We start from the raw sequence: 13,625 nt of genomic DNA on the forward strand, positions 1-13,625 counted from the left end.
GTTGTTAATAGAAGATATTGGGTGACAAGAGAATAAAATGTATGGTCAACTGGACCTCCAGCAGCAGTACCTGGGAACTTGTTTAAAATGCCAATTTTTGGATCCCACTCCAGACTTACTGATGAAAAGCTCTAGGGATGATGACAGGCAGTCTGTTTTAACAAGCTTTCCAGATGATTCTGACATATGATAAAGTCTCCGAACTTCTGTTCTCAAAAAATGTTTATCTATATTGTGAACCCAGGTGAATATTCAGATCTTTCCTCTGTGTATTTCTCCCTCCGTCCTTCTTCTCTCCCTCATCCTCTTTCCTCTGCTCAGTTATCAGCCAAATTTTTAAAAAGATTTTATTTATTGATTTGAGAACGTGAGAGAGAAAATGACAGAGCGTGAACAGGGAGGAGGGCAGGGGGAGAGGGAGAGGGAGAAGCAGACTCCCCACTGAGCTGGGGCCCCCCACAGGGGGCTCAGTCCCAGGACCCTGAGATCATGAACTGAGCCAAAGGCAGTTGCTTAACTGACTGAACCACCCAGATGCCCATCAGCCAAAATTCTAATGAGCAATGAGTGTCTAACATGTATCAAGTTTTGAGAGTGAAAAAAGAAAACATGGCTTTATTTCTTTAGAATTATTCCACACTTTCAAAAATTCAAACATATAAGAATAAAATTATAGGGGCACCTGGGTGGCTCCATTGGTTTAAGGGTCTGCCTTCAGCTCAGGTCATAATCCCAGGGTCCTGGGATTGAGCCCTGTGTCAGGCTCCTTGCTCAGTGGGGAGCCTGCTTCTCCCTCTCCCTCTGCCTGCTGCTCGCCTGCTTGTGCTCTCTCTTTCACTTTCTGTTTCAAATAAATAAAATCTTTTAAACAAAAGAATAAAATTACAGAATTCGTCTGATCTTTAGGGATGTTCTTCACCTAATGCAACAGATGACACAGGATCACAAACAACAACAAAAATCCCCAGGTGAATGGGGGAAAGGATAAAATGCAAAGGATCCTGAAAAGTTGAATAAAAAATAATAACAATTTGTCTTTGGGAGATAGAGACTCATAAGTTGACATTAGCACCAGGCATCCTAAGAGGCATGTCCCTGTGTCTTTCCTGAGGGACACAAGTGGCCAACAGAGGATCAGTCACTTGTTATAATACTTAGATACTCTGAATTTAATCCAGGCTCCAGTACTTGCTTTGTGAAAAGGGAAACATTTTTAACTTTATTAGAATCCCAGTATTTTTGTGTCTATATTGGTAACTATCATAATACTTTATGGGATTGTTGCAACGAGGAAAAATGAATAGGCTTAAATCAGTCAGCGCAGTGCTCAGCTTATGAGACCCTCATAGTGACATTTCTTACTGTGATTTTTTTTTTATGCCATGAACAATAGCATCTGGCATGTTTCACTCCTAGGGTAGAACTGGTGGGTTGGTACCAGGAAAGTAAGAGAACATCCTTGGTGTGATAATTGCAAATTTCAGTGTTGGGTTTCTGTGCCAAAACTCCCTCTAGCAATCTTGGTCATGTGCAAGGGAAAGGAAGGAAATATCGATATATCAATATTTATTTGGCATGAACATAAAACAAAGTAAACTAAATATTAGAATAAAATAGATCTATGAATCAATATAAGCAATGAAAACCAACAAGAGATAAGATTTTTTATATAAAATACCATAAATATATACACACATATTATACACATATATGCACACAGTATGAATATATGCTTGGGGGATAACATTATATTGGTGTTGCTTCTGTGAGTGGAACTATGAGGAACACAAAAAGAGTGCCTTCTGTATTTATATTATTTTGTTAATTAAAAAATAGGCATGAGATGATACACTAGAATGTCAACATTTGCTAGTTGTGGAAAGGGGTTAATGGTAACATATTATATTTATTATTACAATATCTGTGCTGTTCTTATAATTTAAAACACATGGTAATTTTATAAAGAGGAACAAATAGATGAAGAAGGTAGCCTGCTCTGTCTGTCTGGGTCTACACTTCCTTCTTGAAGTCCTTACACCCAAGCTATAAAGATAACACCAAAAGCTCTTCTGTACCATGTATGGGGGATTCAAATGAAGCCGATTAATATCTCTCCCTTCCATCATGAAAAGATGCAAGTAAATGTCAGAGAACTTTACAGTTATTACCATGTTTATGAAGGGGAGGATTCAAGAGCAAAATGGTTTCTGCCATTAAATAGACAGAATAGAAAACTAGCAAAATCAGAGCTGCATCAGCATTGTTGTGGAGGTACAAAGGAACATGTCAAGATGATGACATTCAGGCAGGAGTCCCATTGGGGAGTTAGTACTGATCGTCTTAGGCATGGATTTGCATTGTGTCTGTGCAGGGAAGCAACTCCAGTAGACACCTTCCCTCATGTCCACAGTATTGTCTAAGGGACTTTCTGTTACCTGGCTGGCATCATTGCAGGATGATGCTTGATATCTTCCCTGGATATTGAATGATGGAGACAGAAGCTCTATCTCTGAGAAGGGCAGAGGTGCTGAGAGAAGATATGTTTCTAGGCAAGTGGGATCATTGCTGGGAGGTGGCCCAGATGTTTCTTCCTGACTGGGCAGGGCTGCTAAATCAGGTGTTCATAGACAGACTCTTCACAGTTTCTGCATCCCTGAGGGTTCAATATCCAAAGCTCCTCATTAGACGAACACTTTTATTTGGATCCCAGTACAGTGTAAATCCTTAAAGACCAAAACTATAGAAGAGAGAAATTCAAGATGGCTAATCCCTGACCCTGTGAGGCCACACGTATGCCATACAGTTCTTTCCACCTGGTCATGCTCACGTCCATTTCACATACCTTGCATGTGACGACACAACATCCTTTTCTAATTGGATTCCTGTCTTTAGGTTTTAGATTTAAACAATGGCATCTCAATCTAATTAGTGATATCAGGAAACCAGATTCTAAGTTTAAGTGTGAAGACACAATTTATATATATGTGTATAAAATATCTATTTATAAATAAATCTAAGCTGTGTAAAAATGCAAGCAATTGGTGAAGAGTTTTTTTTTCTAAGAATCATTGATGTTTCCTGATCATTCATTTTCATTCTGTATAAATTCATACAGCAGATTTTAATTTATATAATCTCTAAACAATTCTGACTGTGATCAGTATATGAAAGACTTTAGAATTTCATAAACAACATTTCCAAGTGCATCACAATGGGTTCAGTGTACATTTTTCTTCACATTAGTGGGTCATGGGTTGAAATTATGACACTTTAAAAAAACAGATTTATGAGAAATTACAGTGCCATTGATAAGGCACTGGTATGCTGGTTCATCCATACTCTCAGAATGAGTGAGATTTCAGCAATAATTTAATAGGAAAAAATGGTGCTCTATGTTAATACTTAACTACAAATATTCATTATTTAATATATTCACACACATCATTTTATTTTTGCCACATGTTAACTCTTTTTGTATACCTTCACTTTTAAAAAAGATTTTATTTGTTTATTTGAGAGAGTGCATAAGTAGGGTAGGGGGCAAAGGGAGAGGAGAAGATTCCCCACTGAGCAGGGATCCTGATGTGGGGCTCAATCCTGGGGATCATGACCTGAGCTGAAGGCAGATGCTTAACCAACTGAGCCACCCAGGTGCTCCTATGACTTCATTTTTTAATTATTGGAGTTCTTGTGATAGTATTTGAAACCACCATAAGACAAGATGTCATTTGAATGTCACCCTTTCACTTCAACACATTATATAATAGGTACATATAAAAATTCATAGCTGGTCTCATAAAACAAGACAAACCTTTCCATGTGCTACAAAAATAACTCACATAAAGGGTGAAGGCACTGAAACCTAGAGGCTCTATGGAGTCACCTCCAGAAGGAAGAAGTTACTCTATCCAGGTAATGAACAACTTGGAAGCTAAATGTCCTAGAAAAAATTAGTGCTTGAAGTCAAAGACAAAAATGGAGATTCAGTATTTGAGCAATACGGGTGAACACAAAAGTGGTAGACACTGCCTGGACCCAACCATAAATACAGGTTTGGAACAACTGAAGGTCTTAGAAAAGCCTCAATATCTCAATCCAAGTTACCTGTTGGCTTGGAGACTGGGTTTGTGATATTCGCAATATAGAAAAATAATCCTCAAATTCGTATAGAGTCCCAAAAGACCCCAAAGAGCCAAAGCAGTCCTGGGTAAGAAGAACAAAGTTGGAGGCATCGCACTTCTTTACTTCAGACTATAATGCAAAGCTAAAGTAATCAAAACAGTATGGTTTTGGCATAAAAGTAGACACAGGGACCAATGAAACATAATCCAAAATCCCAGAAATAAACCTTGGTGTATGTGGTCAACTAATATTTAACAAAGGAGCTCCATACTCAATGGGTAAGGACAGTCTCTTCAATAATTGATTTCAGGAAAAATGGATAAACACATGGAGTGAAATGCAATTGAGCCCCTGTCTTCTACCACTTATGAAAATTAACTCAAAATGGACTAAAGACTTAAATGAAAGACATGAAGCCATAAAACTTTTAGAAGAAAACTTAGGAAAAAGCTCTTGACTTTGGTCTTGGCACCAGTTTTTGGATATGATAACAAAACACAAAGGCCAAAATGAACAGGTGGGACTACATCAAATTAAAAGCTTTACATGAAGAAGTAAGCTATCAACAAAATGAAAAGGCAACCTACTGAATGGGAGAAAATATTTGCAAATCATATATGTGATCAGGGGTTAATATCCCAAACAACTCTGTAGCAAAAAAGTAAATAACCCAATTGAAGAGTGAACAGAGGAACTGAATAGACGTTTTTCCAGAGAAGACGTATGGATGGCTAACAGACACATGAAACAGTGCTTCACATCACTTATCATCAGGGAAATGCAAATCAAAACCAGAATGTCACCTCACACCTGTTAGAATGGGTTACATCAAAGCAAAGGTGTGGAGAAAAGGGAACAGTTGTTCACTGGGGTGGGGATATAAATTGTTATAACACTTGTGGAAAACAGTATAGAGGTTTCTTAAAAAATTAAAAATAGAGCTACCATATGATCTAGCAAGTCCACTTCTTGATATATATCCAAGGAATTAAGATGAGGATCTTATAGAGATATCTGCACTCCAAGGTTCATTGCAGCATTATTCACAGTAGCCAAGTTATGAAAACAACCTAGTGTCAACAGATGAATGGTTAAAGATGTTGTATAGGGACACCTGGGTGGCTCAGTTGGTTAAGCAACTGCCTTTGGCTCAGGTCATGATGCCGGAGTCCCAGGATCAAGTCCCACATCAGGTTCCCTGCTCAGCAGGGAGTCTGCTTCTCCCTCTGACCCTCTCCCTTCCCATGCTCACTCTCTCTCTCTCTCAATAAATAAAATATTTTTAAAAATATGTCATACATATACAACAGAATATTATTTAGCCTTGAAAAAGTAGGAAATCTGGAGTGTCTGGGTGGCTCAGTCGGTTAAGCGTCTGCCTTTGGCTCAGGTCATGATCCCAGGGTCCTGGGACCAGCCCCACATCTATCAGGCTTCCTGCTCAGTGGGGAAGTCTGCTTCTCCCTCTCTCTGTGTTACTCCTCCTGCTTGTACTCTGTGTCAAATAAAAATCTTCTAAAAAAGAAAAAAAAAAGAAAAAAAGAAAAAGTAGGAAATCCTGCCTTTTGTGGCACCTTGGATGCATCTTGAGGGCATTGTGCTAAGTAAAATAAGTCAAACAGAGAAAGACAAATGCTGTATTATATCATTTACATGTGGAAAATATGAAAAAGCTAAACTCATAGAAACAGAGACTAAAATGATAGCTGCCAGGGGCTGGGCGGTGGGGAAAATGGAGAGATTTTGGTCAATGGGTGTAAACTTCCAGTTATAAGATTAACAAATTCTGGGGATCTAATATAGATCATGACAATTATAGCTAATAGTACTATATTATATACTTAAATATTGATAAAACAGTAGAATATGAAATATTCTCACCAAAGAAGAAATGGTAATTAAGTGATGGCATGGAGATTTTATCCATGCAATGGTGGTAATCATTTTGCAATATATAAATACATCAAATCAGCACATGGCATGCCTTAATCTTACAGAATGTTATATACAATTATATCTCAATAAAGCTGGAAAAATGACCAAATACTGGAAATTAAATACTGGCTGCATACATCCAATTTCTGTCGCCATGGTTACATTACCTCCTCATTTTCCTCTAGTTCATTTCCACTTCTGTCTATCTTAGAAGGATACATGTGATTTTATTCAGAACCTTCCCAGATATTAGGGGGTAAGCTCATCTTCTACAAAGACTCCAAGTAAGTACAATTTGCCCTTCTATCAAAAAATATTACTAAATTATGGGGCTGGGATGTGGACAAATTCTTTTGAGGACCATATAGCCCATTATAGCTGGGGTTCTAGTTGACTCTTATAACTGACTCTGGAAAATTCTGTAATCATCTAACTCAAGGAAGGACAGTCAGAGTTCTGTCTCTGGGAATCATGTCCAAGTATGACATCTCTATCTGGTGCAACCACCTGGTGACCTGAGGAAAGCCAGTCCTAGGACCATACAACCCATCGAGAACTGGATGAATCTCTACCTGTTCTTACACATTCCCTGCCTCTAAGTGCTTGTAATGAAAGATGACTCTCTTTACTGTTGGTAATATTTGAGTTAGGGATTTTTTCTTACTGTAGCTGAAGGTTTTATCACTGAGAATGTTTGAATATCTCACAATCATCTCAAACTACTGAGATAATCTAATTATGCAAATTTCATAGATAATAAAATGGAATATGGTAGATGGTAAAGTTCCTCAGACAGATACAGTTAATAGTGAACAAATTAATTACTAACTAGGTATATAAAAGGTAAACTCCCATACTCCATTATAGCTCTAACTCTAGTGTTAGTGGCAGGCCCTAACCTGAAATCAGGTGGAAGCTAGTCTCTAGATAGGACCCCAATCTTCTTTCAGTACTTTCCCTGTCCTTCATACTTTCTGCAATATTCCTTCTGAGAGTGATAAAAAAAAATCACTGTAAAAAGAACCCTTGCCTCAGGCTGTGTTTCTTTATAGAATCTGAGCAAAGAAACAATTTAGAGAATTGAAATCATGTGTCCAAAATCATAAGACTAGACAAAAAAGTAAAATATGTTTCAACCACAAGTTAAAATTAACTTGGACATTCTGTTATCTGGCTAGTTTAGAGGAATTCAGTGATGGAAAAATCAAGCATTATGGCACGTCCAGGAGTCCTCTCATTTTGCCTCCTTCTAGAAACCCAAGTCCAAAGTAGATGGCATAATCACAGCAAAGAAGGGATTCCACTGATGAGTTTTCTCAAGGCTCCTTTCATGTCCCTGTTCCTCAAGCTGTAGATAAAAGGGTTCATCATTTGAGGGACCACAGCATACATCACTGAAGCCACTGCAGTCTTCTTGGAAGAGTCAGCAACTACAGAACTAATGTACACCCCAACAACTGTCCCATAGAACAAGGACACAACTGACAGGTGAGATCCGCAGGTGGAGAAAGCTTTGAGCTTTCCTCCCACTGATGGCATTCTCAAAACAGAGGAGACAATTTGAGTATAAGAGAAAATGATTCCAGAGAGAGGAATACCACCAAATAGGCTCGCCACAAAATAAATCAGGATGTTATTGATCAGGGTATCAGAACAGGCAAGCTTGATGACCTGAGCAAGTTCACAGAAGAAATGGGGGATTTCCAAGTCCTTGCAGAAGGATAACCGTAGCACCATTAGACTGTGGAGCAGGGCAACCACAAGGCTAAAGAACAGTGAGAGTAGAATCAGCAGAACACAGAGTTGGGGGTTCATGATAACAGTGTACCTCAAGGGGTGACAAATGGCCACATAGCGGTCATAGGCCATTGCTGCAAGGAGAAAGTTTTCAAAACCACCAAAAGCCAGGACAAATCCAACCTGGGTGAGGCAGCCTGTGTAAGTGATGCTCTGGCTCTGCCCTTGGATGTTCACCAGCATCTTTGGGACGGTGGTTGTGCTTAAGCAGATGTCAGTAAAGGACAGGTTGGAGAGGAAGAAGTACATGGGGGTGTGGAGGTGAGAGTCAGAACTGATGGCCAGGATGATGAGCAGATTTCCCAGGAGAGTGACCAGGTACATGGACAGGAACACACAGAATAGGAAAGGCTGCAGTCCTGGATCATCTGTCAATCCCAGTAGAAGAAATTCTGAAACATCTGTGTGATTTCTGGGTTCCATGTTGATGGATCTAGTGGACAAGATGGGGTAAAAATAAAATAAAATGAATGGTCCCTGGGTCACCAATAGCAGCATCACCTGGGAACTACTGAGAAATGCAAAATCTTGGTGATGCTCCAGATACACTGCTGGTAAAGTCTGAGAAAAGAACTAGCAATCTAAGTTTTAAACAAACCATCCAAATAAATCTGATATATGGTAGTTTGAGACCCAGTGCTTAAGTAAAAAGAAATACAACTTTATGTTTATGGCGAAGCCGAGCAAATATTGAAATCTTTCCCTCTGCTAATTTCTCCCGCCATCATCATCATCTCTTACTTTTCTTCTACCACTCAAATTATTGCCTCAAATTCTTATTGATCATCAACTCTTTTCATTCATTGTTCCAAGTGCTGAGACTGAGACAAAGAATCAACTATGGCATTTCCTTCAGAAATATTCCTTGTCTCAAAAAAACAAATGAGATTGAAGTTATCCACTCTCTGTTGTAGAGTATGGTGCCTGACCCTTGGTGTGCCTCAGAATCAGCTGAAGGGCTTGTCAAATTACAGATGAGTTAGATCATACCATCCATTTATCTATAGGGACATTTAGAGGGGGTGAAGTACACAGTGCCTGGAAAAGACAAGGTGTGAACTCAAATGGTTTGACTGAGGAGTTGTCTAGACCAATATGTTAATGTCTCTAGATAATGCAGAATTAGCATTCTTTTTTAAAATTTTTAAATTTTGTTTATTTATTTGACAGACAGATATCACAAGTAGGCAGAGAGGCAGGCAGAGAGAGGAAGGGAAGCAGGCTCCACACTGAGCAGAGAGCCTGATGCAGGGCTCGATCCCAGGACACTGGGATCGCGACCTGAGCCGAAGGCAGAGGCTTTACCCACTGAGCCACCCAGATGCCCCCAGAATTAGCATTCTTAAACCAACACTCAGATTTCATAAAATATCCTTTAAAGGGGCACCTGGGTGGCTCACCTTTAACTCAGTGGGTTAAAGCCTCTGCCTTTGGCTCAGGTCATGATCCCAGGGTCCTGGGATTGAGCCCCACATCAGACTCTCTGCTCAGCAGGGAGCCTGTTTCCTCCTCTCTCTCTGCCTGCCTCTCTGCCTACTTGTGATCTCTGTCTGTCAAATAAATAAAATCTTTTTTAAAAAATCCTTTAAGGGGGGAAGACAAGATGGCGGGGAAGTAGGAGGAGGCGCCTTTTCAACCTGTACCCTAAAGTGAGCTGATTACCTACCAAAGAACTCCGATCACCCATGAAATCAGCCTGAGATCAGAATTATACACGTCTGGATCTCTACGTGGGGCAGAAGATGCCAGTGGGCATGTAAAGTGGAGTGGGAACGTCGGACTGATATCAGAAGATAAACAAAAGGGGGAGGGAGCCACCAGAGGCGACCGATTGGAAAATAATACCCCCATACGAGAGTGCCCTGCATCTGGGGACCAGCATTAACTTGGAGTCTGGTTGAAAGCACTCAAAAGAGCAAAGGATCGCGGGGGGGAATTATGGGAATCGGGGTGGCTAGGGACAGGGGCTTAAGTCCCCAGACCCAGGACAGCCTCCCCTGGCGCTGAGCCAGAGAGAGTGCGGTGGAGAAACCAGGTCTTGGTCCCCGAGCCGCCAGCGCGCCCGATAACGAGTGGAGTCCGGCTCCCGTGAGGGGCTGGGAGCCACACCAGACGGCAGAATGCGCACCTTGCCTGAGATGCGCGTGCGCCTTACCCTCCCCTGAGAGAGGTGCACGAACGCCCAGCCTGGTGTTCTGGGACCCACGCTGTGCTAGAGCCGGAGACGCCCGTGCCCCACACTCTCCCCTGGGAGAGGTGCGTGCAAGCCTGGTGCTCTTAGACCTGGAAAGACCAGGCAGTCCCAGCCCCGGCCAGCGGGAAAATCTCGGTGTGCGATCGCTGCTTGGAACCTCTCTGGTGGTCTGGAGCTGCCCAGACAGCCGCCGCTGCTGTGGTTTTGCATACAAGCAGGAGATCCTGCGTCCCCAGGGACCACAACTCAGAACCTGCTCTGCCATCAGAACCTGCTCTGCCAGCGGCCCAGCGGCTGTAGCACCTGCAGGGGAGCAGACTGAGGCTTCTCTCTGAGAGGGAGGTCGGGGTGCAGTTTGCTTTCCTCTAAACCTCCAAAAACCATCAAAAGCTGTCAAGGTGAGAGAAAAGAAGTGAACAAACATAAAAACCTCCAGAGAACAGAAGCCTGAAAAAACTGTTTTCCTCAGAGCCCACCCCCTTGAGGGGGGCTGGAGGACTTAACTCAGGGAACATCACTGACTGAAAACCCACGTGGCAGCCCCCTCCCCCAGAAAACAAATCAGGAAAGAAAAAAAAAAAGACTACAAGAGAACAACCACCACTACTTCATAGATACAACTTTTATTTTTAACTCATTCCCACTATTCTGGTTCATTTTTTTTCTTTTTTTATATAGATAATTTTTTAACCTATTTACCATCACAGTGAGATGTCCAGTACATCAAATTCCATAATAAACTTCTAACCTGAATTTTTTGATACCTACACATGTGTTTTTCTTTTGCTTTTCTATTTTTTTAATTTTTAAAAAATTTTAGTTTAGTTTAGTCCAGTTTATTCCTTTTTTATTTTTATTTTCTAATATTCATATAGAGTTAAACTTCAAGGTAACCCCTTCTCTCCAATCAATGCTACCCCTATAGGTAAACCAATTTTTAATCCCCCTTTATCTTAGGAAAGTTGAGTCCTTTAACAAAGTTATCAAGATACATCCAGGAAGAATCAAAATAACCTTCCTCGCCCACACTGAGAATCTATAACCATGCTCCCATCTTTTTCTTCTGCCAGTGTCTCTGTGTATTTATGTTTGTCCTGATAGTATATAAATCTTAGACTTGGGGTTCTTTTTGATGAGGTTCTTACTTTTTTTGCATATATATATATTCTCTCATCATATACTTTTATCAGTCTTTTTGTTTGTCTGTTTTTGTTTGTATACGTCATAAATCTTACCCTGGGGCCCATTTGGGCTGAACCTTCTCTTTTATCTTCCCTTTTTTCCTCTCTCTCTCTTTTTTCTTTTTCTTTTCTTTTTTCTCTCGTTTGGGTGGGGAATCCTGAGTGCTCAGAAGCATTCCAGGGTGCACCTTGACGGCACCACGGTCGATACATCCAGCTACATCTGTCCAGTCATCTCTCACCAAAATGACTAGGAGGAGGAATCCCCAACAGAAGAAAAATACAGAGGATGGGCCTTCTGCAACAGAGCTAACGGCTATCAACATAGACAATATGTCAGAAAGAGAATTCAGGCTAACAATTATCCAGGCAATAGCTAGGTTGGAGAAAGCCATGGATGACCAAACGGAATTGATTAAGGCAGAATTGAAAGCCACCAGGGATGATGTTCATAATGTTAGGGCAGAGCTGAAGGCCCCCAGGGATGAGGTTCACAACGCTCTCAATGAGTTCCAATCTAATCTAAATTCTCTAAAAGCTAGGGTAACTGAGACAGAAGATAGAATTAGTGATCTGGAGGACAAACAGATAGAGAGAAAGGATCAGGAGGAAGACTGGAACAAACAGCTTAGAAGCCACGAAAACAGAATCAGGGAAATAAATGATGCCATGAAACGTTCCAACGTCAGAATTATTGGAATCCCTGAAGGGGAGGAAAAAGAAAGAAGTCTAGAAGATATAGTGGAACAAGTTCTTCATGAAAATTTTCCCAATCTTGCGAATGGAACAAGTGTTCATGTACTAGAGGCAGAACGGTCTCCCCCCAAGATTATAAATTCCAAAAAAAAACATCCAGGCACCTCATAGTAAAATTGAGGAATCATAATTGTAGATACAATCTCTTGAAAGCCGCTAGGACAAAGAAGCTCCTTACGTACAGAGGAAAGCCCATCAGAATAACGTCAGACCTGTCCACAGAGACCTGGCAAGCCAGAAAGGGCTGGCAAGATATATTCGGGGCACTAAATGAGAAGAACATGCAGCCAAGAATACTTTATCCAGCAAGACTGACATTCAAAATGGATGAAGAGATAAAGAGTTTCCAAGACCGGCAAGGCTTAAAAGACTATGCAACCACCAAGCCAACACTGCAGGAAATATTAAGGGGGGTTCTATAAAAGAGGAAAAACCCTAAGAATAGCATTGAACAGAAATATAGAGACAATCGACAGAAAGACTTCAAAGATAACACAATGTCAATAAAAACGTATCTCTCAATAATCACTCTCAATGTGAATGGCCTAAATGCATCCATAAAATGACACAGGGTTGCAGATTGGATAAAACGACAGGACCCATCCATATGTTGTCTACAAGAGACCCATTTTGAACCTAAAGATACACCCAGACTGAAAGTGAAGGGATGGCGAAGCATCTTTCATGCCAATGGGCCTCAAAAGAAGACCGGGGTAGCGATTCTTATATAAGATAAATTAGATTTTAAACTAAAGACGGTAGTCAGAGATACAGAAGGACACTACATCATTCTTAAAGGGACTATCCACCAAGATGATCTAACAATTGTAAATATCTACGCCCCCAATATGGGAGCAGCCAATTACATAAGAAAACTATTAATCAAGATAAAGAGTCATATTGATATGAATACATTAATAGTAGGAGATCTTAACACGCCTCTCTCAGAAATAGATCATCGAAGCAGAAAGTCAATAAAGAAATAAGAGCATTGAATGACACATTGGACCAGATGGACCTCATAGATATATACAGAACATTCCACCCTAAAACAACAGAATACTCATTCTTCTCAAGTGCACATGGAACCTTCTCCAGAATAGACCACATACTGGGTCACAAATCAGGGCTCAACCGATACCAAAAGACTGAGATTATTCCCTGCATATTCTCAGATCACAATGCTTTGAAACTGGAGCTCAATCACAAGGAAAAGTTCAGAAGGAACTCAAACACCTGGAAGCTAAAGACCACCTTGCTTAAGAATGCTTGGATCAACCAGGAGATCAAAGAAGAACTTCAACAATTTATGGAAACCAATGAGAATGAAGACACTTCACTCCAAAACCTATGGGATACAGCAAAGGCGGTTTTAAGGGGGAAATACATAGCCATCCAAGCCTCCCTCAAAAAAATTGAAAAATCCAGAATACACCAGCTGTCTCTACACCTTAAGGAACTGGAGAATCAACAACAAATCAAACCAACTCCACACATAAGAAGGGAAATAATCAAGATTAGAGCAGAGATCAATGAGGTAGAAACCAGAGATACAGTAGAACGTATCAATGAAACTAGAAGCTGTTTTTTTGAAAGAATCAATAAGATCGATAAACCATTGGCCACACTAATCCAAAAGA

General features: G+C 40.6%; 1 protein-coding gene across 1 annotated transcript; it reads right to left on the reverse strand.

Annotated features, from left to right (window-relative positions):
• Positions 1 to 7,338: 7,338 nt before the first annotated feature.
• LOC308349675 (olfactory receptor 7G2-like) lies at positions 7,339 to 8,292 on the reverse strand (the record flags this gene model as incomplete). Its single annotated transcript, XM_080814471.1, has 1 exon — positions 7,339 to 8,292. The coding sequence occupies exon 1, from the start codon at positions 8,275 to 8,277 to the stop codon at positions 7,339 to 7,341; it is 939 nt and encodes a 312-aa protein (XP_080670597.1). The 5' UTR covers positions 8,278 to 8,292.
• Between the last annotated feature and the right edge of the window lie 5,333 nt (positions 8,293 to 13,625).

Source organism: Martes martes (genome assembly GCF_963455335.1).
Source record: "Martes martes genome assembly, chromosome: 1".
Taxonomy (NCBI): Eukaryota; Metazoa; Chordata; class Mammalia; order Carnivora; family Mustelidae; genus Martes; species Martes martes.